The following is a 23,611-nucleotide window of genomic DNA, read 5'->3' as shown; positions in this document are numbered from 1 at the left end:
AAACCTAAACTACAAAGATGAACTTGGGGGGTGTCTTGGTTAGGATTTCTATTGCTGTGAAGAGACGCCATGACCACAGCAGCTCTGATATAGCAAAATATTTAATTGAGGTAGCAGCTTCAGTTTAGAGGTTCAGTCTATGATCATCATGGCAGGGAACATGGTGGCATGCAGGTAGATGTGGTACTGGCGCCATCTTGATCAAAAGGCAACAGGAAATGGGCTGTGACGCTGAAAGTAGCTTGAGCATAGAAGAACCCAAAGCCCACCCCTACAGTGACACACTTGCAACAAGGCCACACCTCCTGATAGTGCCACTCCTTTTGGGGGCCATATTCATTCAACCAATCACAAGGGTCATTAGATTTTCTCATTCCTTATCTCATCCAAATGTGACTACACTGACTATCTCTCTCCCTCCTTCCCTCCTTTTCTCTCCCCGTCCCCTCCCCCTCCTTTCTTAGTCTCTTAGAATGGTTTATTGCAGATGTGTGGCTGAGCCTCGCCCATTAGGGTTTCCGGGACATCAGCTCTGGCCCTAATAACTCTTACAATAATAATAAGCTTGTATAGTGCTATGCTGGTGACCACAATAAAAGCTTGGGGTTGGTGTTCCTGTCTTTGACCAGTCGGGGATCCAGGTCTAGCTCTAGATATACATTCTAAGTGAATTTCCAAAGAACAGATCTTCAGTCAGGCTTGGTAGTACATGCCTTTAATCACAGCACTCAACAGAGGCAGGGGGATCGCTGATCTTGAGGCCAGCCTAATCTACAGAGCAAGTTGTATGACAACCAGAGCTACGCAGAGAAACCTTGTCTCAGAAACCAAAAACCAAAACAAAACCCTAAACATGTGCGCTTCAGAAATAAAAGTTGTCTCCAAAGGGAAGTCTGAGACATAGTAAAAAAAATGATGAGCTGAGAAATTGTAAACATTACATAAGATGACACAGGATAACAAAGCAATGTGAGTCAAGTTAAAGAATCCCCAGATCTCTAGTTGGAGTTAAAGCTTAAGTTCAGACAAATTGATAGACTCAAGACTTGACACACCAGCTGTGTGTGGTGGTGCACCCCTTTAATCCCAGCACTCTGAAGGCAAAAGTAAGTAGATCTCTGAGCTCAAGCCCGTTTTGGTCTACAGAACAGCCAGGGCTTTTGTCTTTTGTGTCTGTCAAAAGCAGCATTATTTACAACAGTCCCAAATCAGAAATAATACCAATGTCATGAAAAAGAAAGACCAAAACAAACAAACAAGCAAAACCCCACAAGATCATTCAAGTTAGAGCTCTCAGGTTATTGTGTATATGAGAACTGGAAATTGTCAAACCAAAAAAGCAGCATGGAGTCGCAGCTTTACAGAAGTTATTGCATAGTTTAGAGAGCACTACTCAAGTCAATGAGAAAAATCACCCGGAGGTCTGGGAGTGCAGCTCAGTTGGTAGAGTCGGCCTAGTAGGCACAACGGGTCCTATTTTGGCCACTATGGTACATATTCAAGGAAAGGGGATGCCATATGAAACCATATCCATAAAAAAAAAGAATTAATAAGAAAATAAGGGAAAAGGTTAAAAGCATGAAGGAAGCATTTGAAAAATCAATAACCAGGGTAGGTGTGGGTGGTACATGTCTTTCATCAACAAAGGCAGGTAGTCTCTGGGAGCTTGGTGTACATACCAGTTCCAGCACAGCCAGGGCTACATAGTGAGACTGTCTCAAAAACAAAAACAAGAGAAATGCCAGGCGGTGGTGGCAGACGCCTTTAATCCTAGCACTTGGGAGGTAGAGGCAAGCGGATCTCTGTGAGTTTGAGGCCAGCCTGGTCTACGAGTGAGTGCCTGGACAGGCTCAAAAAGCTACACAGAGAAATCCTGTCTTGAAAAAAAAAAGCCAACAGAAAAAAAGAAAGAACCAATACATGTTAGACCTGCCCAACTTATAAATTAAGAAGCTTTAAATTAATACCATAACACTGTTATAGTTAAATATTTTTAAGTCTGTCAAATGAGAAACAATACTCCCATATACAGGTATTACACAAATTATTTTGTATAATCACACTGCAAAGCAATCTAGCATTATCTAAGTTACAGTTGAAAATAAACATTATCTGTCTCAAAATTCCTTTTTTTTTTTGTCATTTCAAATGTCATTTTAGTGCTGGGACAGAGGTGGTTCTGGGAGGGGGCTGAGCTGGACTTGGTGGCTCACACCTGTAATCCTAGCTACTAACTAGGCTGAGAAAGTAGAATCGTAAGCTCAAGGCCACCCAGACAGCTTATAGAAATCCTGTCTCAAACATGGTAGATAGACAGGCAGATAGCTGGGGCTGAGACTCGATGGTAGTGGTAGCATGCTTGCTTAGCTTGCACAAGATCCTAGGTTTACTCTCTGTCTCTGTCTCTCTCTCCCTTCCTTTCTCCCTTGCTTCCTCCTTCTCTCACTCCCAGTCTACTAACCAAAACCGCCATTGGCTGGTCAAGAATTGCGTCACTTGATGCTTGTTAGAGGTACCCATTCTGATCTAGTGAGTAGGTTCCAAAACAAGGGCACAAAGATAAGAACACAATCAGATATGGGAACAGTATCTACTGAGATATAATGATAAAGTTAAGAAGTAACCTAGTTGTTTCTTGGAAATAAGAAAGAGTTAAGGGAGACCTAAGAGAAGGTTATATAGTTATCAGTCAGGTGGAACTCAGTCACTTCATAGGAACAACTGTTGTCTCTCATTGCATAAGCAGGAGCATGTGGGATTAAGTCTATTCAGTGTGCCTATAGAAAGCTTAATGCAAAAAGTTTTTAAAAATTAAGTTCTTTTGATTATTGCAGAGGTTTTTTTGGGTGTGTGTGTGTGTATGTTGAAACAGGATTTCTTTGTGTAACAGCCCTGGCTGTCCTAGAACTCACTCTGTAGAACAGGCTGGCCTCATACTTACAAAGATCCACCTACCTCTGCCTCCCAAGCGCTGGGATGAAAGGCGTGCGCCAGCACATCCTGTTATTGCAGAATTTCTAATAAAGGCAATGTTTCATACTTATCGCCTACGGTAGCTGTACGTGTTACTCTGACTGGTAAAATGGTGTGTCCATGTGCAGTTAAGCAAGTTGTGAAAAGCCTGGGATTATTGTTTAGCAACCACTGATTTTCCAATGCTGAGGAAATATTGCCTCTGCTTTCTCCCCCATCTTATTCCCTCTAATCCCTTAGACATTGGTACAGATTTTTAAGGAACAAGAACAGTTGGATGTCACTGACATTTGTACAGTAAATGTGTACATTTCTATATACACCGCTTATGGAAGAAAGCTCTGCTTCCCTCTCATTGTTTCTCGCTCTGTTCGTTTTTTGAAGAATGGATCTCACCATGTAGGTCAGGCGGACTGGCCTTTGATTCACAATACCCTATCTCTTCCTTGCGGCCCCAGGCGCACCCTCCTGGTGCTGGGTTTCTGATGTTCCCTTTACGGTTCCACTTATGCTCAATTTGACATTTCTTCAAAGGTTATAGGTTTGCGACTCATTTCTCATGCTAGGCTGCTGCCTCTGACCACCACATTCTCTAAGACTGAAAGACGACGTGACGGCGTGTTTGTTTTAGATGTGAGAAGCCAATTTGACAACCTCAAGGACACTCACAGGAGGAAGAGATGCTAGTCATGGAGAAATGTTCCAGTATGGACTTAGGAAAAGGTCATCCTTCCGAACCTTGCTACAAAATATAGAAATGTCCTATTTTTCTGCCTTCAGTGTCGTTACAGCGCAACACCAAGAAGGACATTTTGCTACTGACTCCTCAAGTCTTCGATGAGTCCCCTTTCTTGTGTGCCTTTAATTTTTTTTAAAGAAATTGTTTATGTATGTGTGTGTGTGCACACCTGGGTGTGTCTAGGTGGTGCAGGTGCTTAGAGATGGCCAGAAGAGGGCATCGGATCCCCTGGCTGTTGTGAGCCGCCTGATGTGGGTGCTAGAGACTGAACTTGGGTTCTCTCCAAGAGCCCTCTCTGCAGTCCCTAAACGTGATTTCTTTCCATTATCTGAACTAAAAAGGTGATTGTTGATGCGTGTGTACTTGCACAGCAGCACCTGGCCGTTTGAGCTTCCCTCCTCCCCCACTTCTACCTCTCCCGCTAATACTCTTCGGCAGAGCCTTGGGGCTGCCACCGGCCCCGCCTCGCGCCCCGGTTGGCTGCTGGGTGGGAGGCTCGTTTCTTCGCTCCTATTGGCCGCTCAGGGGGGTGCGTCTCGCGTCTCAGGATTGGTCTCTTGGAGGAGGCGTCTCTCCCAGCTGGGCGGCCGGTGGCTATTTCCGGAGTAAGATGGCTGCAACGCGTGTGCTGGGGACCTGGAGCCAGAACGCTGTCAGACTGGTAAGCAGGATTGAGTGGGTGTGACGTTAAAAAGAAGTGGTTTAGCAGTTATTTGTCACCTGAAGTGGTGCGTTGCTTTCTTCTTCGAGTGCCACGCGTCCCGTGAGTAAGTGATGGAAAGATGCATGCAAACAGAAGGGTAGGGAAGGTGGCGCACCAGCGAGGCTGGGAACAAACTCTGCTCTTCCCTGGGCGCGCTCCTGTGGCGATTAGCGTTCCTCCCAGCGGTGCCCACAACCCTGCCTTTCACCTGCTTACTTTGCTTGAGCATCTTGATGCCAGGCATTGTCACAGGCGCTGCAGACCCAGAGCTACAATCTTTCGGGATTTATTGTGTACCCACCCCTTGTCAGATGTAGGCACTGTTAACCTGACCTCAGGCAATTTTTAGTGGGGAAGAAGAGAAGAGAAAAAAACTTTGCCCTCTAGTTTGAGATTCACTTGGAGTTCTACTTCTCTCCCAGGTCCACACTACATGCCGTTCCAACTTTTTTTTTATCAATTTACCACCTCCGTTTGCCTTCAGTTCCCCCTCACGCACAAGCATTTAGCAGTAACGGTGGATGTATCTCATTAAGTATCCCGTTTCTTCCTAACTGTGTTACGTATTGGATACCGACCTTTCCCATTCCCTAGATGTTCCTGCAGTGATGGCCTCCCAATACCACAAAACCTTTTCCCAGCCTGCTGTCTGTGTGTACTGGGCACTGGGGATATAAATATAACACAGACACCATCCCTTTCCTCCTGAGATTGTAATCTAGTGGAGGGGAAGAGGCGAGAGGGAGGCCGGGAAAGACATAAAGCCATGGCTTTAGACTACATCAGGGAAGTGCTATTATGGAACAAGTGCCCAGGGCTACTATGGCATGGGGGTGACACCTGTGGAGGAGTGGGGCTCAGAGAGGCCCTGGAGGGCACTGAGTGAGGACAGTGTGAAGGGGGAGAGGAGGTAGCCAGCGGACAGGCCCCTTGTCACAGCACCTTACTAGGCATTTCTGGTGGCGCTTCTTTTGAGAGTTCTCCATCCTTGGCTTCTCAGACATCAGCTTCCCAGTATTATTCTTCCTAGATCTTTTGCTGCTTGGTTCCATTGTTCTCTTTCTCCAGCTTCTAAATACTATTTTAAAGTCATGGACTGCACAAAGACTTTTCAGTCAACAGTGGTCCCATAAGATTATGGCAGATCTGAACATTTCCTATGACCTTTCCCATGTTTTGATGTGTGTAAATATGCAGACACAATGGTGTTACAGTTGCCTGCAGTGTTTAGTACAGTAACATGCTATACAGGTTTGTAGCATAAGAACTGGCATATAGCTTAGGTGGGTAATAAGCTAAGCCATTTGGTTTGTGTAAGCAGAAGGTGCCCACATAGACTAAATCACGAAATGATAGAGTTCTCACAGTGGTGTGTGATTGCTTCCAATTGCTTCCTTTCTAAATGCGCTGGCTTTGGCCCTCTGTACCTTCCCTACTTCCTGCATCGTCTCTCCCACTTCTTTGGATATATTTGCTGGCTGTGCTAATGGTTTCCTGATGTTCCCTCGTCTTTCAAATGAGTCTACGAAAGGCTCGGCTATTCTGTCCAAGAGATTTCCAATTGAACAATATGAGGTGTTTTTCAATCCCAAGTAATACAAATCCACTGGATGAACAGGACATCATCTATGCATACAAATGACAGGTGACATACGTGACAGTTGTTATCAGGGCTGATGTTCCATCAGTTCATTCCGACCTTTCCCATCTGGCCTTAAGAAGCTGCAGCAACTCCCTCAGTAGTTAAGGCTAGAAGAAGGAAGGAATCCCACCAGGCTGATCTAACCAGCGAGAACACTGTTCCAAGGCTACTGCTAGCACCAGGGAGCCTGGAAAGCTAGCCTTCAGCCATCACACAGTGTACCACAGTGCCTCATGGATGCAGCCGCTGGGCTCTGGAATAGAACCCTCAAACCTGTTTCTCTTGATTCTAACTCTGAAGCAATCTATCCACTCTTCACTGCCTCATTCTTAATTGCAGGTGTCTTAGTCTTTCCTAACTGGCCTCTGGCCTCTGATCTGTCCCTTTTGTGATTCATTTCTCATAGGCTGACCATGATGACCTTATAAAGTAAGGGATGCATTACATCATGCCATGTTCTTGCTTAAAACAACTCTTTTTTTTAAAGATGCCCATAAGCCACATGACCTAGGAAATTTGTGATCTGGCTTCCCTAACCCCTCAAGCTTCATTCTTTATTAAAAACCTGTTCAGAGCCGGGCGGTGGTGGCGCACGCCTGTAATCCCAGCACTTGGGAGGCAGAGGCAGGTGGATCTCTGTGAGTTCGAGGCCAGCCTGGTCTACAAAGGGAGTCCCAGGACAGGCTCCAAAGGTACAGAGAAACCCTGTCTCGAAAAACAAACAAACAAACAAACAAAAAAACCTGTTCATTCTATACTTTATTCTCTTCTTATCCACTCTCTTTTGATTTCTCTTTCCACATCCTTAATTGTTTCTCTTCTACTTTCATACCCCCCAGTTTGTTTTGTTTTGGCTTTTGAAGACAGGGTTTCTCTGACCTCCTAGAACTCTGTAGACCGTGCTGACCTTGAACTCAGAAGTCTGTCTGCCTCAGCCTCCCAAGTGCCACCACCGCCCAGCTTATGAGACATTCTGTATCTGCCTTTGTGAAGAGAGTCTGTGTCACTTAACATGATGATTGCTCTACCATCCACTTTTTTTTTCCTTTTTTGGGGGGGGGGTGGGCAGGGGAAGGGAGTTTTGAGGCAGGGTTTCTTTGTAGCTTTTTGGAGACTGTCCTGGAACTTGCTCTATAGACCAGTGTAGGGATAATGTTTACCTATAAATCTGGCGAGTGTGCTCACTGAGCTTGCTTCTGCTTTCCTGGTCTCTGCGGGAACAGTGGTTCTGTAAGTCTATTTCTCCATTAAAGCTGTATATATTTTTACAATCTGTCTGCATTCATTTACGCGGTTACAGACCAGGCTGGCTTTGAACTCACTGAGATCCTCCTGCCTCTGCCTCCCGAATGAATGCTGGGATTAAAGGCACGCACCACTACCACCCAGCCCATTTTCTTGAAAATAATTTTTTTTTTTTGCATTCTACCATTTTTCTGGACATCAATGAAATAAGATTAGAGTAAAAGTAACTAACACTTTTTATACACAAACACACATTGCTCATTCCAGCTCCAACTCTGACCGTGCCCATCTTGGGGAAGGTTTAACTTGGGTTTTGCACAGCAAGTATGAATAATAAAGAGCAGAAGGACACTTCTAAGGCACAGGAAGTGATGCAAGAATTTGCTTAGCAGGGCTGCAGGAGCAGGAGCAGCTAGATTTGGCCTGATCACACTCAACTTCAGAGAATTCTGTTAAACAACCCGCTGAGCACACAGTGTGCGCTCCTGATTCCAGACCTTTGCTCATATATTTCCTCTGTCTTGAAGACTCTTGCCTCATCTGCAACACTTCTCATCCTGTGGGTTACTCCTACTCAATCTGCAGTCTTACTTCAGGCTAACGCTCTCCAGAGGTTCCCTTAGCACACCCTGCCGGAGCTGTGTTAATGGCCTGTGTGCTCCACTTTATCTCTTATTCTACCAGTGTCTTAGTTAGGATTCCGATTGCTGTGAAGAGACACCAGGACCACGGCTGCTCTTCTAGAGGAAACATTTAATTGAGCCGGCTCGCTTACAATTCAGTCCATTTTCCTCATGATGGGGAGCATGGTTGCAGGTAGGCAGATGTGGTGCTGCAGGGACAGCTAAGAGTCCTACATCTTGCAGGCAACAGGAAATGGACTGACTCCCTGGGCAGTATCCTGAGCATAGGAAACCTCAAAGCCCACCCCCACAGTGACACACTTCTTCCAGCAAGGCCATTCCCGCTCCGACAGAGCCACACAGCAACTGAAGTTCACCCTTCAGTTACTATGAGATTATGGGGGCAATTACAATCAAACTCCACCACTAGGCATTGCACGTGGCAGGGATTGCATGTGTTTCCTTCTCTATACAATCCTCGTACTCCGCATACTCTGAGAGCATCGAATGACTCGGTAAAAGAAGTTTTGTTTTGTTTGTTTGTTTTTCAAAGCAGAGTTTCTCTGTGTAACAGCCTGGCTGTCGTGGAACTCTTTATCTGTAGACCAGGCTAGCCTCGAACTCTCTGTCTCTGCAATGCTGGGATTAAAGGTGTGTGCCACCACTCAGTGCTCGTCTTTTGTTTTTTTGTCCTATACAAACATTTTTAAAGGAGGAGGGCTTAGTACCTGTGATAAATTAATCAGACATATGCAAGGGGTTTTGTGTCTGATTTCCTGCTTGGCTAGGAGTCGTACATTTGCTTCCTAGTTTAGTCAACTCTACTCTAAGGAATTTAAAATAGTTATTTGTTTGTTGTATGTGTGGTGGGGAACACAAGTGTCATGATATACGTGTGGAAATCAGAGGACAGCTTGCAGGAGTCTGGTTTCTCATTCTACTATTTGGGTCCTGGGGATCGAGATCAAATCCTCAGGGTTGGGAGCAAGAGCCTTGACTCCCTCTGCCACCTCACTGGCCCCTGTGGTACATTTCTCAATGGTATTTGTCTTCCTGCTCAAAATACTAAGTAATGTGAACTATTTTTTTTTTACTTCTTTATTATATTAATCAGCTAAAATTTTTGGCCTCCCTTCTTTTTTTTTCTAGTTGTATACATTAAATTATTGATACGATGAATCACTAGGTATAAATTAGAATTATCTCAGGCACGTTAGGCCAGATGATCTCAGTGGAATTGTGTCTTTTAGGTATTGTTCATGACTCAGTAAAAGAAGTTTTTGTTTGGTTTTTTGTCTTCTGCAAAAGTTTGTAAGGGAGGAGAGCTTAGCGCCTGTGATGAGTTATTCACAGGAGTGCGGGTTTTGTGTCCGGTTCCTGCTTCTCCAGGAATCATACATTGGTGCCTCAAACAGAAACCTCCGCCAGTTTGTCCTTTAAAACCTGAGGCTTTTCTGGGCATGGCAGCGCATGCTTTCCGTCCCTGAGCTGTAAGTGAGGACAGCCTGGTCTGTACAGGGAGTTCCAGCCTCCCGGGCTATGTAGTATCTAAAAAAAAAAAAAAAAAAAAAAAAAAAAAGAAGAAGAAGGAGCGGTAGTTGGTACTGTCATTCAGTAGGACACCAAAGGTCAGTCTCTTTCTACCACTTTGCACTGTTAGTAGGAAAAATAACCCCTACCTTCCTGTTCTTAACTAGTATGAGAATGCCTTCTCAGGTTTGAAAAATTATTTTTTCTCCTTTCTGTTGTTTTTTAATCTCTTCACTTCCGCTAATTTTTAATCTCTCCCCTCTTTCTCTTCAAAGCCATGCAATGGCTGATAATCACATAATGCCCATTGCAACTCGGTTGCCTTTTCTCAGTCCTGTTGGTCAGCTGCAGGAGCCCACGTTTCATGTGTTAGCCCACCTTGGTCTTCCTTTCCAGACCTTACCCATAATAACCTATCATATGAGCTAGGTAGACTGTTCGTTAGTCCTGTCTGTACTGGGACCTCACCCCCGAAACATGAATTCCCACCCCTTCCTGACATTCCCAGATCCCAGCAACCATTCTGATAGTCACTGCTTTCCTCTCCAAATCTGATCAAGCCAAATCTTGCTGCACTTTCTGTGCTTACATCACTTCCTGTGCCTTAGAAGTGTCCTTCTGCTCCTTATTATTCATACTTGCTGTGCAAAACCCAAGTTAAACCTTCCCAAGGTCAAGCTAACCCCCCCCCCCACACACACACACACTTCTCTTTTGTCTTTTGTCTTTTTCTCTTACAAATAATAAAAGCACACGTGACCCTGCTTGGGAGAAAGAAAGAATTGTTTCTCCTAGATTATAGCTTGGAAAGAAAGGGTTCTTTCTCCTAGCAACACCATGTGGTAGGAAGAGCCTAGACTTTGACACCAGGTTTACTTGTCTTCAGAGCTTTAAGTGCAATCTGACCTTGGATCACTTCACCTCCTGTGAGGGTGACAGTGTAAGCTGGAGAGAAAGCACTGGATATGAAATCTTCAGGTACCTGGTACATAGCAAGAAAGCACCCAGTACATTTTAATTGGTTAGCTCTTGACCCCGTCTATTAGTAGTTCCTCGGTGAGAGCTGTGTTGTTAAAGGGAGAGCTTCTGTAGGCTAATTCTCCTCCAGGGTTTTAAAGTGTGAAGTATAGTATTAAATCAAGGTGAATTTGTATGCTTTATAATTTTCACTAGGTATCTCTATTTTCTATCTGAAGAGGCAGAGGCAATTACTTCTTTTTTGTAATTGTAATTTTGTAATTTTGAGAGCCAGGGTTGAGAATGTTGAAGGAGAAAGGAAAGACAAACAAGAGAGGGTATTTGGAGAAGAGATTCCAGTCGATATCTGCTCTTCTGTGAGCTGTCAACTCAAAGGATTTTAGTTAGGCTTTGTGGTTCCTCAGTGTTGCTCTTAATAAGAATTAAATATAGGCATAGAGACTGGTGAGATGGCTCAGCAGGGAAAGAGCCTCCGAGGACCTGAGTTTGATCACTGGAACCCATGTCCTCTGACATCCACTTCTGTGCACTCATGACACACACTCACCATAGACACACACGCGTATAATAAAATAATGATTTAAATATAGGTATTATAAAAGTGAGTTATCAAGTGGGAATGGGAAGCTGCCTGTGGGAAGCAGACAGAATGCCTAGAGCAAGATGGCTAGCCAGACTAACTGAAATGGTGAACCCCGGGTTCAGTGAGAGACCCTGCTAAAGACTGTATTCGAGAAAGACAGTCAATATCAACCTTAGGCCTCCATGTGCATCTGCACACATAAATATGACCCAGGATGGACGTAGGCTAGAATCTTCCCAGTAAGTGTACCTTGGGATGCTACACACATTATTAGAAATGGGCTAGTCTAGGTGCGAGAGTTAGCCGAGAAGAGGCTAGATATAATGGACCAAGCAGTGTTTAAAAGAATACAGTTTCCGTGTAATTATTTCGGATAAAGCTAGCCATGCGGGAGTCAGGGCAGTTGGAATGCAGCCTTGCAGCTCCCACTACACACATGCATATGCACACACATACATATGGGGGAAAGAGATGATTTAGGATGAGCTCTTTATGGTAAAGACAGAATATGTAATTTAAGAAAGAAACCACCAGTTTTTCTTTGCCTTCTGAAATAAAAAATAACTGTCACTTAAGAATTTAAATCTAGGGGCTGGAGAGATGACTCGGCAGTTGAGACCACTTCCTGCTCTCAGAGAGGACCTGAGTTTGGTTCCCAGCACTCACACGGTGGCTCACAGCCATCCTTGACTTCACTTCCAGAGCATCCAATCCCCTCTTCTGTCCTCTGCAGATACCAGGCATTTATGTGACACACATACAAACATGCAGGCAAAACACCAATACACATAAAATAAAACAAATAATTTTTAAAATTATGAACTTAAATATATTCTATAGTCAAGACTTTTGATTTTTTTTTTAAACTTTTTTTTTTTTACTTATTTATTTAACTTTATTATGTTTGTTGGTGTGAAGGTGTCAGATCTCATGGAACTGCATTTTCAGACAGTTGTGAGCTGCCATGTGGGTGCTGGGAATCGAACCCGGGTCCTCTGGAAGAGCAGTCAGTGCTCTTAACCGCTGAGCCATCTCTCCAGCCCAAGACTTTTGATTTTTATATTGCTTACCTTTAGAAAAAGAATGAAATCCTTACTTATAAATACATATTAAAATATGATTTGTAAGTATGGTGGCATGTGCCTATAGTCCCAGCTGTCTGGGAGGCTGAGGCAGGAAGATCACTTGAGCCCCGTGTTCAAGACTAGTGTGGGTAGCATAGGGAAACCTGCTGCCAGACCACAGATAACCAATGTACAAAACTAATGTGATGTTCTCCAAGCAAAAGTTACTTCTGTATAAATAGAAGTTTTAAATACATACCAGTATTCTCAAAAAAAAAAGGGCTAGAAATTATTGTTGTTTAAAAGGTAAGGTAGTTATTGGATATTAATAACATTGAAAGGTTAACGTTAAGAATAAATTTTAAGTTAAGGACATTTAGGTTTTGATATATCAAGTTGAGTATACTTAGGCCTAACATGTCTTGAATCATACTAAGGCATTATGCAGATAGTTAAGAGAGTTATCTATCAATTAGTAATAAGAAAACCAGGGGGGGAGCTGGAGAACAGTTCTGCGGTTGGAGCACAGGCTGCTCTTTGAGACGACTGGGTTTCAGTTCCCAGCACCCACAGGGCAGCTCACAACTGTTTGTGACTCCAGAGGCTTCAACTCCCTCTTTTGGCTTCTCTGGGCAACAGGCTGCACATAGTAACATACTATGCACATAGGCAAACGCTCATACACATAAAGTAAAAGGGAATATCTTTTTAAAAGAAAGCAAGCAAGCTATCTGGGCTGCTTAGCGGTAAAGTGTGCCAAGAAGCCATGGGTTCAGCCCCCAGTACTGAGAGGAAAAACAGAACTTTTGGACATAGTATTTGTTTTTCATTGGTCTTAAATGCTAACAAGCACTGTGGAGCTTTTTGTTATTATCTTCAGTCCTAGAATGAACTCAGGGCAGTTTGCCCGCTTGCCGAGTGCTTTGCCGCTGAGGTCCCTCTGCAGCTCCAGGTTTCCTTGGCCGCATTATTTCAGGAGTTTCAACAGCTTAAGCCTATCTACTCCCTGGAGTGTAGGGAATCGGGACAGTGTTTTAAACATACAAATAACTGTATGTGTCTCAGTGGGTGTGACTTAAGTCCATGTTTTCTCCTTGATTGAGCTTGAGTTCTTTTGATTAATGGGACAGCAGCAATTTGGAAAATAATCGGTTTCATGGTTCCTGCTGCTGAGTATTCTGAATTTGACTATCTAATTCATTATCGATATGAGTGTCAGCCTACAACAGAACTGAATGAATTTCAGTGTGTTTATACTTTTCTTTTGGGGGTGTGTGTGTGAACCCACGACTTTCTACGTATGGGACACACACTCTACCAGTGAGGTTAACTCCCAGCCTCTGAGGATTTGTAATGCATTTTTCGTTTTGTTTTCTCTTTGATAGGTTTGTGTTCGCTATTTTCAAACATGTAATAATGTACATGTTTTGAGGCCAAAATGCGTGTGTTCCTTCGGTTATCCTTTGCTCAAAAATAGTCAACCACATCACTCCCTGAGAACAGCAGCTGGTGAGTACACTCCCCAAATAGCATGTCGAATAATCGACTCTTTTTCTTAGTAATTGAAGACTTATCAAAGTAAAAGAGTTAATCCTGTGTTTCCAGCATGGATCTCCCCACCTCTATGTAATTTGCATATACACATTCCCTCTGTTCTTTCCCCCTCCACTTATAGTTTCCCTGAATGCTAGTGCCTTGTACTGTTGGGACTGGGTTATACCCGGTCATCTGTTCCTTATGCTCTGATTTTCTAGGTGCAGTCATTGGCACTGATGTGACCTGCTCAGTTCAGGTGAACTGCTGACTTAATAGAAGCATCTTTATATCCTGGTGCACAGTCATTCTGTTTGTGAGGTGAAACTTAATCCGCTGTTACGACAGCATGATGCAATCACCCCGACTGCCCCTGAGTAGAGAGAGTTCCCTGGCTTTTATCTACTTACCTTTCTCCTATCTGCCCAGCCTCTGTAGATAACTCGAGGCCTCAAGTATTAGATTTGGCAAGGGCATTAGAGCTTTTTTTTCCTGCTGGCCTATTAAGAACCCTGACAAAGAACCCTAGCTTTCATTATATACTTAAGTTTTTAGCAGATACAGGGGCCCTGGCAATGGAAAACGGGGAAATTCTAGGCAGATTCTGACTGATTTTCCATGCTTTTATATTGTTATCCTCAATAGTCTCAGACAATATAAACTTTACATTCACCTGCTTTTAAAACGATTTGTATCTGTTTATACATATACACACATATATGTACACAAATGTACACCATATGTGTTTTTTATTCCTTGCACCAAATATACAATATGTAATTTATTTTGGTAATTGTATAGGTGGAGTGTGTGTGTGTGTGTGTGTGTGTGTGTGAGAGAGAGAGAGAGAGAGAGAGAGAGAGAGAGAATGTGTATATGTATGTGATGTGGAGGCAAGCCTTCTTCCACCTCACTCACTCTGCTCAAGCCAGGATTTCCAGTTTCTAACCCTGATCACTGTGAAAGAGAAAGTAGAGGCTACTGCAGGAGGAACAGCAACTCCCTGCTTCATCCTCTAAGCTCTTCTCCTGAACTTTAGGTCTGTTTATCAACTGCAGGCCACATGGTGTTTGTTTGTTTCTTTGTTTTGAGGCAGGGTTTCTCTGTGTAGCCTTGGCTATCCTGGAACTCCTCTGTAGACCAGGCTAGCCTTTAACTCACAAAGATCTGCCTGCCTCTTCCTCCTGAGTGCTGGGGTTAAAAACATGCCCCACTGCCACCTGGCTTCGTGTTTATATATTATTAGCTGTGCAATGCTGAGAAAGTTGCTCATCTGTTTCATCATCTGGAAAATGAGAGTAACCATAGTATTTAATTCATTCACACTGCTGTGAGTATTTGTTCAGGAAGTGTGACCACCTGTATACAAGGGATCTATCACTGGGGCACCTGTGTGCTCTAGGGATCTATCAGTAGGGTGTATGTTTCAGTACCTACTGTCTCTGTCACTCAGCATCTTTTTAAGTTTCTTTTACTCTGTCTAATGGAGAGAGGAAAGGAAAGTCTTGGATAATTTGGCAGAACATAATCTGAACATATTGGAAATGTTTAGGCATGATGGCGCATACCTGCAATTCCAGTACTCAAGAGGCCGAGGTAGGTTTATCCAGCCTGGTCTACAGCGTGAGTTCCAAGACAGCCAGGGCTACACAGTGAGGCCCTGTCTCAAAAGAACAAACAAACAAAACCTAAAAAGGGGGCAGGAGAAAATAAAAAAATTCCAAGGCTACTAGATAAACACTGGCCTGGTTGTAGTCATAAGTATCGAAGACAGTTATTGGAGTGAGAGATCTCGTTGAGAGCAGGCTATTTATTTATTTATTATGTATGCAGCATTCTGCCTCCATGTATGCCTGCAGGCCAGAAGAGAGCACCAGATCTCATTACAGATGGTTGTGAGCCACCATGTGGTTGCTGGGAATTGAAGTCAGGACCTCTGGAAGAGCAGCCAGTGCTCTTAACCTCTGAGCCACCTCTCCAGCCCATGCAGGCCTTTTTGGTACATCAGTATTGTTTCAATTGGTCAGGAGCTTCATAGGGGAGACATTGTAACCCTATCAAAGAGCATTATTTGGGAAGCTGGAAAACATGAGTTCTGTGGAGGTAGACCTGTGTCTTGGAGTAATTCTGTAACAAAAATTATAAAATGCTGGGCTTTTAGTTTTTTTTGTTTTTGGGTTTTTTTGTTTTTTTGGGTTTTTTTTTTTGGTTTGGTTTGGTTGTCTATAGACAATTTTTGCCTCTACTTGAGAACATATTCTAATTTTAGAAATAAAAGTAGCTATTGATGATACATATTTAATGAGATCATTTCCCATTTATTTTTGAAGTGCTACAGGGGCAGGTTGTTCAATTCAAACTCTCTGACATTGGAGAAGGGATTCGAGAAGTAACTATTAAAGAATGGTAAGTTAGTCTCAAAGTAGTTTTAAGTCAATGTAAAATTAATTGAAGATGCGAAAAATAAGACTCAAATTGGGAAACTTCTTCATTGATATGCTGGTAGCAGAAGTTATTCCTCAAGTCTCTTTCTTTGATGTGATTTATTAATGATTGTTACTTTATTGTGTGTGTGTGTTTTACCTGTGTGTCATGTTTGTGCCTTGTGCTCTCAGAGGCCAGAAGAGGGTATAGAATCTTGTGGAACTGGAGTTACAGATGGTTGTAAGCCACCATGTGGGTGCCAGGAATTGAACCCAATACTCTTAATGATTGAGCCATCTCTCCAGTCCGTTTCTTTCTCTTTTTTTTTTTTTTAAAAAAAATCCTTTAACTGTCTACTCTTTGTTTCAACTACAAAAGAGATTACTTTCTAAGAGATGATAAGTTGATATAAAACCAGGGCAGAGCAATAAATAATCAAAGCCTGCAAACGGGGCACCTCTCAGTCACACCCCCAGCCCACATGAATTTGGAAGAATCTAATGTATGAACTGGCAATTTCCTTCTTAAAATCTTAAAACAATCCTGTTACCTAACTCTCTACCATACTGAACATGGTTTTCAGGAAGCAGTCTTGGTTCGTGTTACCTGACATTCTTTGCTTGTGGGCTTTTAAGATACTTTACCTGAAAGGCACAAATCAAAAAATCTGAAACCCTAAAACAGTTAGGACTGGAGAGATGACTCAGTGGTTAAGAGCATGCTCTGTTCATCCAGCAGTCCTGAGTTCAACTCCTGGCACCTATATTTGGCAGCTCACAACTGCCAGTGACTTCACCTCTAGGGGGATCCTGTGCCTCTGTCTCATACTTGCATGCTTTGTACTTACATACTTACATGCCTCCCTCCAATTAAAACAAAAACTTTAAAATTATATAGTATAAAATAGTATAGATGCACATATGGTTGCTTGAAACAAAAGGAAGAAATCCTTTACGGCCTTTGACATTCTCCATCCTTTTGTGTCTTTAATCTTTTGGAAAAACATTGCCTCTTGGCACTAAACTAAGTTTTAAGGTTTTTAGAAGTAGCAGTTACTTGAATAAAGAGATAAGGTTTTGTTCCATAACCAAGATAAGGTTTTGTTCTATAACCAAGCTAGCCTCCAACTTGCCATCCTGCCTCTGCCTCCTGTGTCCTCAGTGCTGGGGTTATGTTCCACTCTGCTCGGCTCACATAGTCTTTAAAGAACTGGACCGAGGCCAGTGACTGTCATGTCCTCTACTTAGCGTTCTTTGCTTTGTAAGCAGAGGATTTTAGGAACCAGCCTTCCTTATAATTGTCTTTCCTGGCGCTGTGCGATTGTGAGGCGAGCCATGGACTCAGGACAGCCTGGTTTTGAAATTCGTGATGCACCTGTCTCTTATGGTGTAGAATCAGGTAACAGTTGTGGCGCTCCCAACTCACAGTGGCTGTTAGCACAAATAAAATGTAACACGTAGAAATGCCTTACCTTTCCGAAGAACTGCGTACATTTTGACTTATTGATGCTTTGCTTCAAGACCAAGTCTTAGAGAAAAAAAAAATTAACTTCTTAATTTCTGGGTCTTTTTTTATTTCTTTTTTATTTTGTTTAAATTATTTATTTATTATGAGTACAATATTCTGTCTGTGTATATGCCTGCAGGTCAGAAGAGAGCACCAGACCTCATTACAGATGGTTGTGAGCCACTATGTGGTTGCTGGGAGTTGAACTCAGGACCTTTGGAAGAGCAGTCAAATGCTCTTAACCACTGAGCCATCTCTCCAGTCCCTTTATTTCTTTTTTAAAAGATTTATTTATTCATTATTTATACAACATTCTGCCTCCATGTATGCCTGCATGCCAAAAGAAGGCACCAGATCTCATTGTAGATGGCTGTGAGCCACCATGTGGTTGCTGGGAATTGAACTCAGGTCCTCTGGAAGAGCAGCCAACATTCTTAACCACTGAGCCATTTCTCCAGCCCTAACTTCTTAATTTCTATCTTATTAATTTTGTAGATCCACGTGCATAGGAAGGGGGTTAAGGCTGTTAGAAGAGGAAATTATTTTTTTCCTAATGAGAATCTTAAGACCAGGCCTTGTTTTCTCAGCTACATTGAGGCTGGAGGATCTCAAGTTTGAGGTAAGCCTGCACTACACAGAGAGACTCTATCCCCCTCATTCCAAATTTAATAGTTTAGTTTTTTAGTTTTTATTTTTGAGATGGGGGTTGTCTTGATAGTTTGCCTAGGCTGGTCTTGAATTTGTAATCCTCCTGCCTCTGCCTCTTGAGTGATGGGATCACCTTGTAAAGATGAGTGGCTGCCACCCTGCCTTCACAATTCTTTTAATTATTTTATTTTGATATGTGTGGCTGTTACCGCCTTTGAGTTTATCTTTGTATTTATCTCCCTCCCACCTCCCTGATTAGTGTCCCCAATTTTTTTCAGTTTTTCTTATCAGATCACTTGTACCCTGCTCTTCCCCTCTGTCCCTGATTATTTTTTTGCTCCCCAACTCTCCCACCCTAGCAATGGTCCCTTTTTCACTCTGATGGTGTAGTTACTCCATGATATGTGCTCATATCTGAAGATCTGGGACTTGGAACCTCAGGTCAAAGAGAACATATGATGCTTGTCTTTCTGTGTCTGGTTTACCTTAATCAATATAATATTTGCTGTTTCCTCTCATTTACCTGCAAAGTTCATGATTTCACTTTCCTCTACTGCTGAATAGCATTCCATAGTGTATATGTAGCATATTTTCATTATCCTCTCATCAGATGAAGGACATGTGAGTTATTTCCATTTCCCAGCTCCGTGAGTGGAGCAGCGATCAGCCATGAACATGCTGAGCAAGTGTCTGTGAAGTAGGATGTTGGCTTCTTTGGGCATATGCCAAGGAATATGGCTGTGTTGTAGGGTAGACTGAACATTCTCCACAGATTTGAGATTTCCAAAGTGGCTGAACCAGTTTTCAATCCCACCCACAGTGAATGAGGGGCCCCTCTCCCCTACACTCCCTCCAGCATCCCTTGGTAATTGTTTTGTTGATTTTTGCCATTCTGACTTGGGTAAGATGAATTCACAAAGTTTTGCTTTGAATTTTCCTAATTGTTAGGGACAGTGAACATTTTTTTGAGATTTTTTTTTTTAATTCTTTTAAGAACTTTCTATTTAGGTCCCACTTGTCCCTCCCCCCCCCCCCCGCCCCAAATAATGGGTCCTTTTGACTCTTTGCTTTTGAGTTCTTTATTTAATTGCAATATTAATCTCGTGCCAGATCTATGGCTTGACAAAGATTCTCCCTCATTCTGTGGGTTTCCTCTTCACTCAGGTGGTTGTTTCTCTGGCTGTGGAGAGCTTTTTAGTTCTATGTCCCACTTGTCAGTTGTTGGCCTTGATTCTTGGGCAAATGGAGTCTAGTTTAGACCTGCACCTCTGTCATGTAGGGCATTGCTGTGTTTTCTTCCGGCACTGTCAGGTTAACATTTAGGCCATTATTTCAGCAGGGTCTCACCAGGTATCTCAGGCTGACCTCAAATTCATGATTTTTCTGACTCAGCCATCTGTGTGCTGGATCACAAGTTTATGCTACCATGCTCAACGTTTTTTTTTTTTGTTTTGTTTTGTTTTGTTTTGTTTTTACAAGACAGGGTTTCTCAGTGTAACAGTCCTGGCTGTCCTGGGACTCGCTTTGTACACCAGGCTGGCCTCGAACTCACAGAGATCTGCCCGCCTCTAACTCCCGAGTACTGGGATTAAAGTCGCATGCCTCCACCACCACCTGGCTCATTTCTGACTACTTCTCTTCCTTTCCTGTTGAGATACAGCATGATATTTGTATGCTTTATGACATTGTCTCAGACTCTCTAAGCTCGATCCACATTTCCTTTTTATTCCTCAGACTAAAAAAAAAAAAAAAAAATTAGCTGATCCTCAGATTCCTTGGTTCTTCCTTTTACCCAAATGGATCAGCCACTCAACCCTTCTAGTAAATTTTTATTTTAGTCAGTCTTGAACCGCAAAATTTGGTGTGCTTTGTCATGTGTCTATTTCTGCCATTTTATTACTGTTTTCTACCTGACAGGACATTGTTTTCCCATACTTCCTTCAATTTTGGAACATTATTTAGTTCTTTGTTTCTTAGGCTACAGCTGTGCTAGGCAGAAGAAGATGGCACCGGGCAAGTTTAAATCACCAAGGGTTCATTGAAGACGCCATGGTTGTCATTGTTGTTTATATCTAAACACTGCTCATCCTTTAAGTCGGATACACAGCTAATGCAGGCTGAATATATTTTATCTGAAATGTTTACTACCAAAACTACTTCCGACTTTACATCATAGATTATAGAACACTTGCTTAGGCTTCATCATTTGAGCATCCAGAATCCAGGGTTTTGAGCCTCATTGTTGGACAGAAAAAAGCTTCAGATTTTGTGTTCTAATTAGGGATACTCATTATGTAATATTATACAACAAGAGGAAATAATGTAAAATTTTAAAACTTATTTTCTCAAAAAAAAAAAAAGTGGATCAAGCAGAAAACCTGAATGTAATTAAACCTGAAGGTACAGGTTTTAGTTTGGGTTCTTAATTTTAACATTTGTTAGGGGATTGTCAAAGAAACTCTAAAAGTCATTTTCATCTTTTCTAAAACATTTCTTTGTGTGCCATCTCGGCATCAATGCTGGGCTAGGTGGCTTTTAATGTGACAGTGTGGCATTTCCATGAGCGTGCAAGGACGACTTGTAATCATGACTATTCATGTGAACGTGTCCTTGTCTCTGTCTCCCAGGTATGTGAAAGAAGGCGATACCGTGTCTCAGTTTGACAGCATCTGTGAAGTTCAGAGTGACAAGGCCTCTGTCACCATCACCAGCCGCTACGATGGCGTCATTAAGAGGCTCTATTACAATCTAGACGAAATCGCTTACGTGGGGAAGCCACTGATCGACATCGAAACGGAAGCCTTAAAGGGTAAATGTGTTCTGGCTGCATTTGTCGCTGCTGTCCTTTGGTTGCTGAATCCCAATAAAGTAGCCCTGGCCGGGCATGGCAGCACACACTATAATATCAGAACTTGTGCAGTGGACGCAGGAGGATTGTGAGTTCGAAGTCAGCTTGAGCTACATAGTGAGTTTGAAGCTATCCTAGGCTACAGAGAAACTCTGTCTCATAAACAGGATAATTCTAACAGAACCCGGGTTGGGGATTTAGAACAGAAAATTAGAAAAACTGGAAGGATTTTCTGTAATACTTGATTATCTTTGGATCAATACCACAGCAAAAACCTGTACAGTAAGATTTTATTTGTCACAATGTCTACCCCCAAACAGTATCCCTCGAGCCCTGTTTTCCCATCCGAAGTGGCCCAGTTTTAGTTATAGATCACTAGTGTGTGTGTGTGTTGTATACTCATGTGTGTACCTGAGCGTGCATGTGGAAGCCAAAGGTTGATATCAGATGTCTTCCTCACTTTCCGCCTTATTCTGAGGACTGACCCTGGAGCTCCTCCATTCAGTCCAGTGCTCACTGGGCAATGCGCTCCAGAATGTTTGCCTCGCCCCCTTCCCCCCCACACCCCCGACAGTACTGGAGTTACAGACATACACTGCAATGCCTGACATTTACATGCGTGCTGAGGATCTGAACTCAGGGCCTTAGGCCCAACAAGCACTCTACTGACCTGACCGTCCAGCCAGCCCCGCCACTGAGTTCTTTGAAGAGATGCTTTTGGCTGAGGTTATTCCCATCTTGCTTCCAGATTCAGAAGAAGATGTTGTTGAAACTCCTGCTGTGTCCCACGAAGAGCACACTCACCAAGAGATAAAAGGCCAGAAAACACTTGCGACACCTGCTGTTCGTCGTCTAGCAATGGAAAACAATGTAAGTCTTAAAACTGAAGTTTGAAATTACACAGAAAGTATATACATTTACCAGTCTCTGGGAGAGAAATGGTTCAAGCTGGAATTAATGAGCGTGGTCACTTTAGTCAAGTGACCATGGCACAAAAGCACTCGGGAGGGGACAGGAGAGAGAGCCCAGCTGTTAGGGCATCTGCTGCTCTTCTAGAGGATGCAGGGTCTGCTCCCAGCACCCACGGTGGGTGGCTCACAACCACCACGTTCAGCTCCTGCTCTCGGGTTAGCGAAGAGAAGAGGCTGAAAATGGAACAGGCTTGGGTTTGCTTACAAAATTCTGCCAGATGCTGCGCTGCAACAAGGAGATTTGTCATGTCTTTTCCATCCGGGTGCCAGTCATCTCGCCGTAACTGCAGCAAAATGCCTGAGAGAAACCATCTAATAAAGAAGATGCATAATTGGGCTCCAGTTTCGTAGATTTCGGGTGCTGAGCAGTTGGCCCCACGCTTTAGGCCTGTGCTAGTGCAGCACGTCACGGCAGAGTGTGCGGGAAGGAGGCTTGCTCTCTGTGATACACCAGTAGTAACCCAGTAGACTCCAACTCAGAGTCTCCACCACATCCTAACACCAGCAAATTAGAACCACTTTTTTTGGTGGAGGCCACTCATTCGTTCCCAGCTGTCCAGGCCCCAAATAATCACTCAGAAATTATATTATTTGCAATACTGTTTGGCCAATAGCTTAAGCGTATTTCTAGCTAGCTCCTGTATCCTAAACTAGCCCATCTTTATTAGTCTTTGCATCCCCAGCGGACTCCAGCAGAGGTCTGTCTAGGTATCTCCCTGACTCCACCTACTCTCTCTATCTTTTCCAGCCTGGCTATATTCTGTTAAGCCCTTGACCGAAAGCAGCTTCTTTATTAACCAGTGGTATTCACAGCATACAGAGGGGAATCCCACATCACACCTTTTATTTTATTTTTTATTTTTATGTATGTTTGCATTTTTTTTTTCTAAGATGGGATCTCATTATGTGGTCCAGACTGACCTCAAAATCACTCCATAGCCCAGGCTGTCCTCATAAACTCTACTCTCCTACCTCGGTCTTCAGAGCGCTGGAATTACAGGTATTCACTACCACACCCTGCTGAGCAGAAGACCCAAACCATAGCCTGCTCTGTAACTGTATGGCAGGTAAAATGCCAAGCAGCATGGCTCCCTGACACTAGTAAGTTCTGACATGTCTCAGTTAACCTTCCAGATCAGGGGCTGCTGTGAGGCACAGGTCAGAAGGGCCGGTGAAGTCACACAGCTGGCTGCACGGGAGATCAATCATCTCAGAACCAAAGGTGTCAACCATTGGCTGCCTCAATAGTCACTGCATTCATTATTTTAAGCGTGTGTGTGTGCCAGGAACTGTACACAATATCCCTGACTCCTACAATAGCCCTTCAGGGTGGTTGGATTCTCGGTATTTTGCTGGTGAAGAAGGACAAAGAGGTGTGTTAACGTGTCCAAACCTAAAGTCAATAACAGAACTGGGCATTTGAGGAGAGTCCTGTTTACCCAGCCTGAGTTCTTCCCACTCTGCCCAACCATGCAGAGAGTTTCTGAGGAAAGTAGCTGTTACCATGGGAACAAAAACAAAAGTCTGTCTCATGCCTGTATGTAATTGATTTGTAGAAATGTTACTATAGATCTAGATAGTTCTCCTGCCGATGAGGAACT

The 23,611-nt window shown here is 43.2% G+C and overlaps 1 protein-coding gene across 1 annotated transcript in view; it reads left to right on the top strand.

The window, feature by feature from the left end:
* Window positions 1-4,302: 4,302 nt before the first annotated feature.
* The window catches only part of Dbt (dihydrolipoamide branched chain transacylase E2), a 32,698-nt gene continuing 13,389 nt past the window's right edge, over window positions 4,303-23,611 (top strand). The window contains exons 1-5 of the mRNA XM_041660058.1: window positions 4,303-4,373; window positions 13,466-13,589; window positions 15,944-16,019; window positions 20,819-21,000; window positions 21,788-21,909. Coding sequence (XP_041515992.1) covers window positions 4,323-4,373; window positions 13,466-13,589; window positions 15,944-16,019; window positions 20,819-21,000; window positions 21,788-21,909 — 555 coding nt within the window. The 5' untranslated portion in view covers window positions 4,303-4,322. The remainder of the gene's footprint in view (window positions 4,374-13,465; window positions 13,590-15,943; window positions 16,020-20,818; window positions 21,001-21,787; window positions 21,910-23,611) is intronic.

Source organism: Microtus oregoni, unplaced genomic scaffold, assembly GCF_018167655.1.
Source record: "Microtus oregoni isolate MIOR12 unplaced genomic scaffold, Mior012 000000F_ref0000247, whole genome shotgun sequence".
Classification (NCBI taxonomy): domain Eukaryota; kingdom Metazoa; phylum Chordata; class Mammalia; order Rodentia; family Cricetidae; genus Microtus; species Microtus oregoni.
Note: the sequence above shows the minus strand (reverse complement) of the source record. Positions and strands in the feature narration are given on the sequence as shown.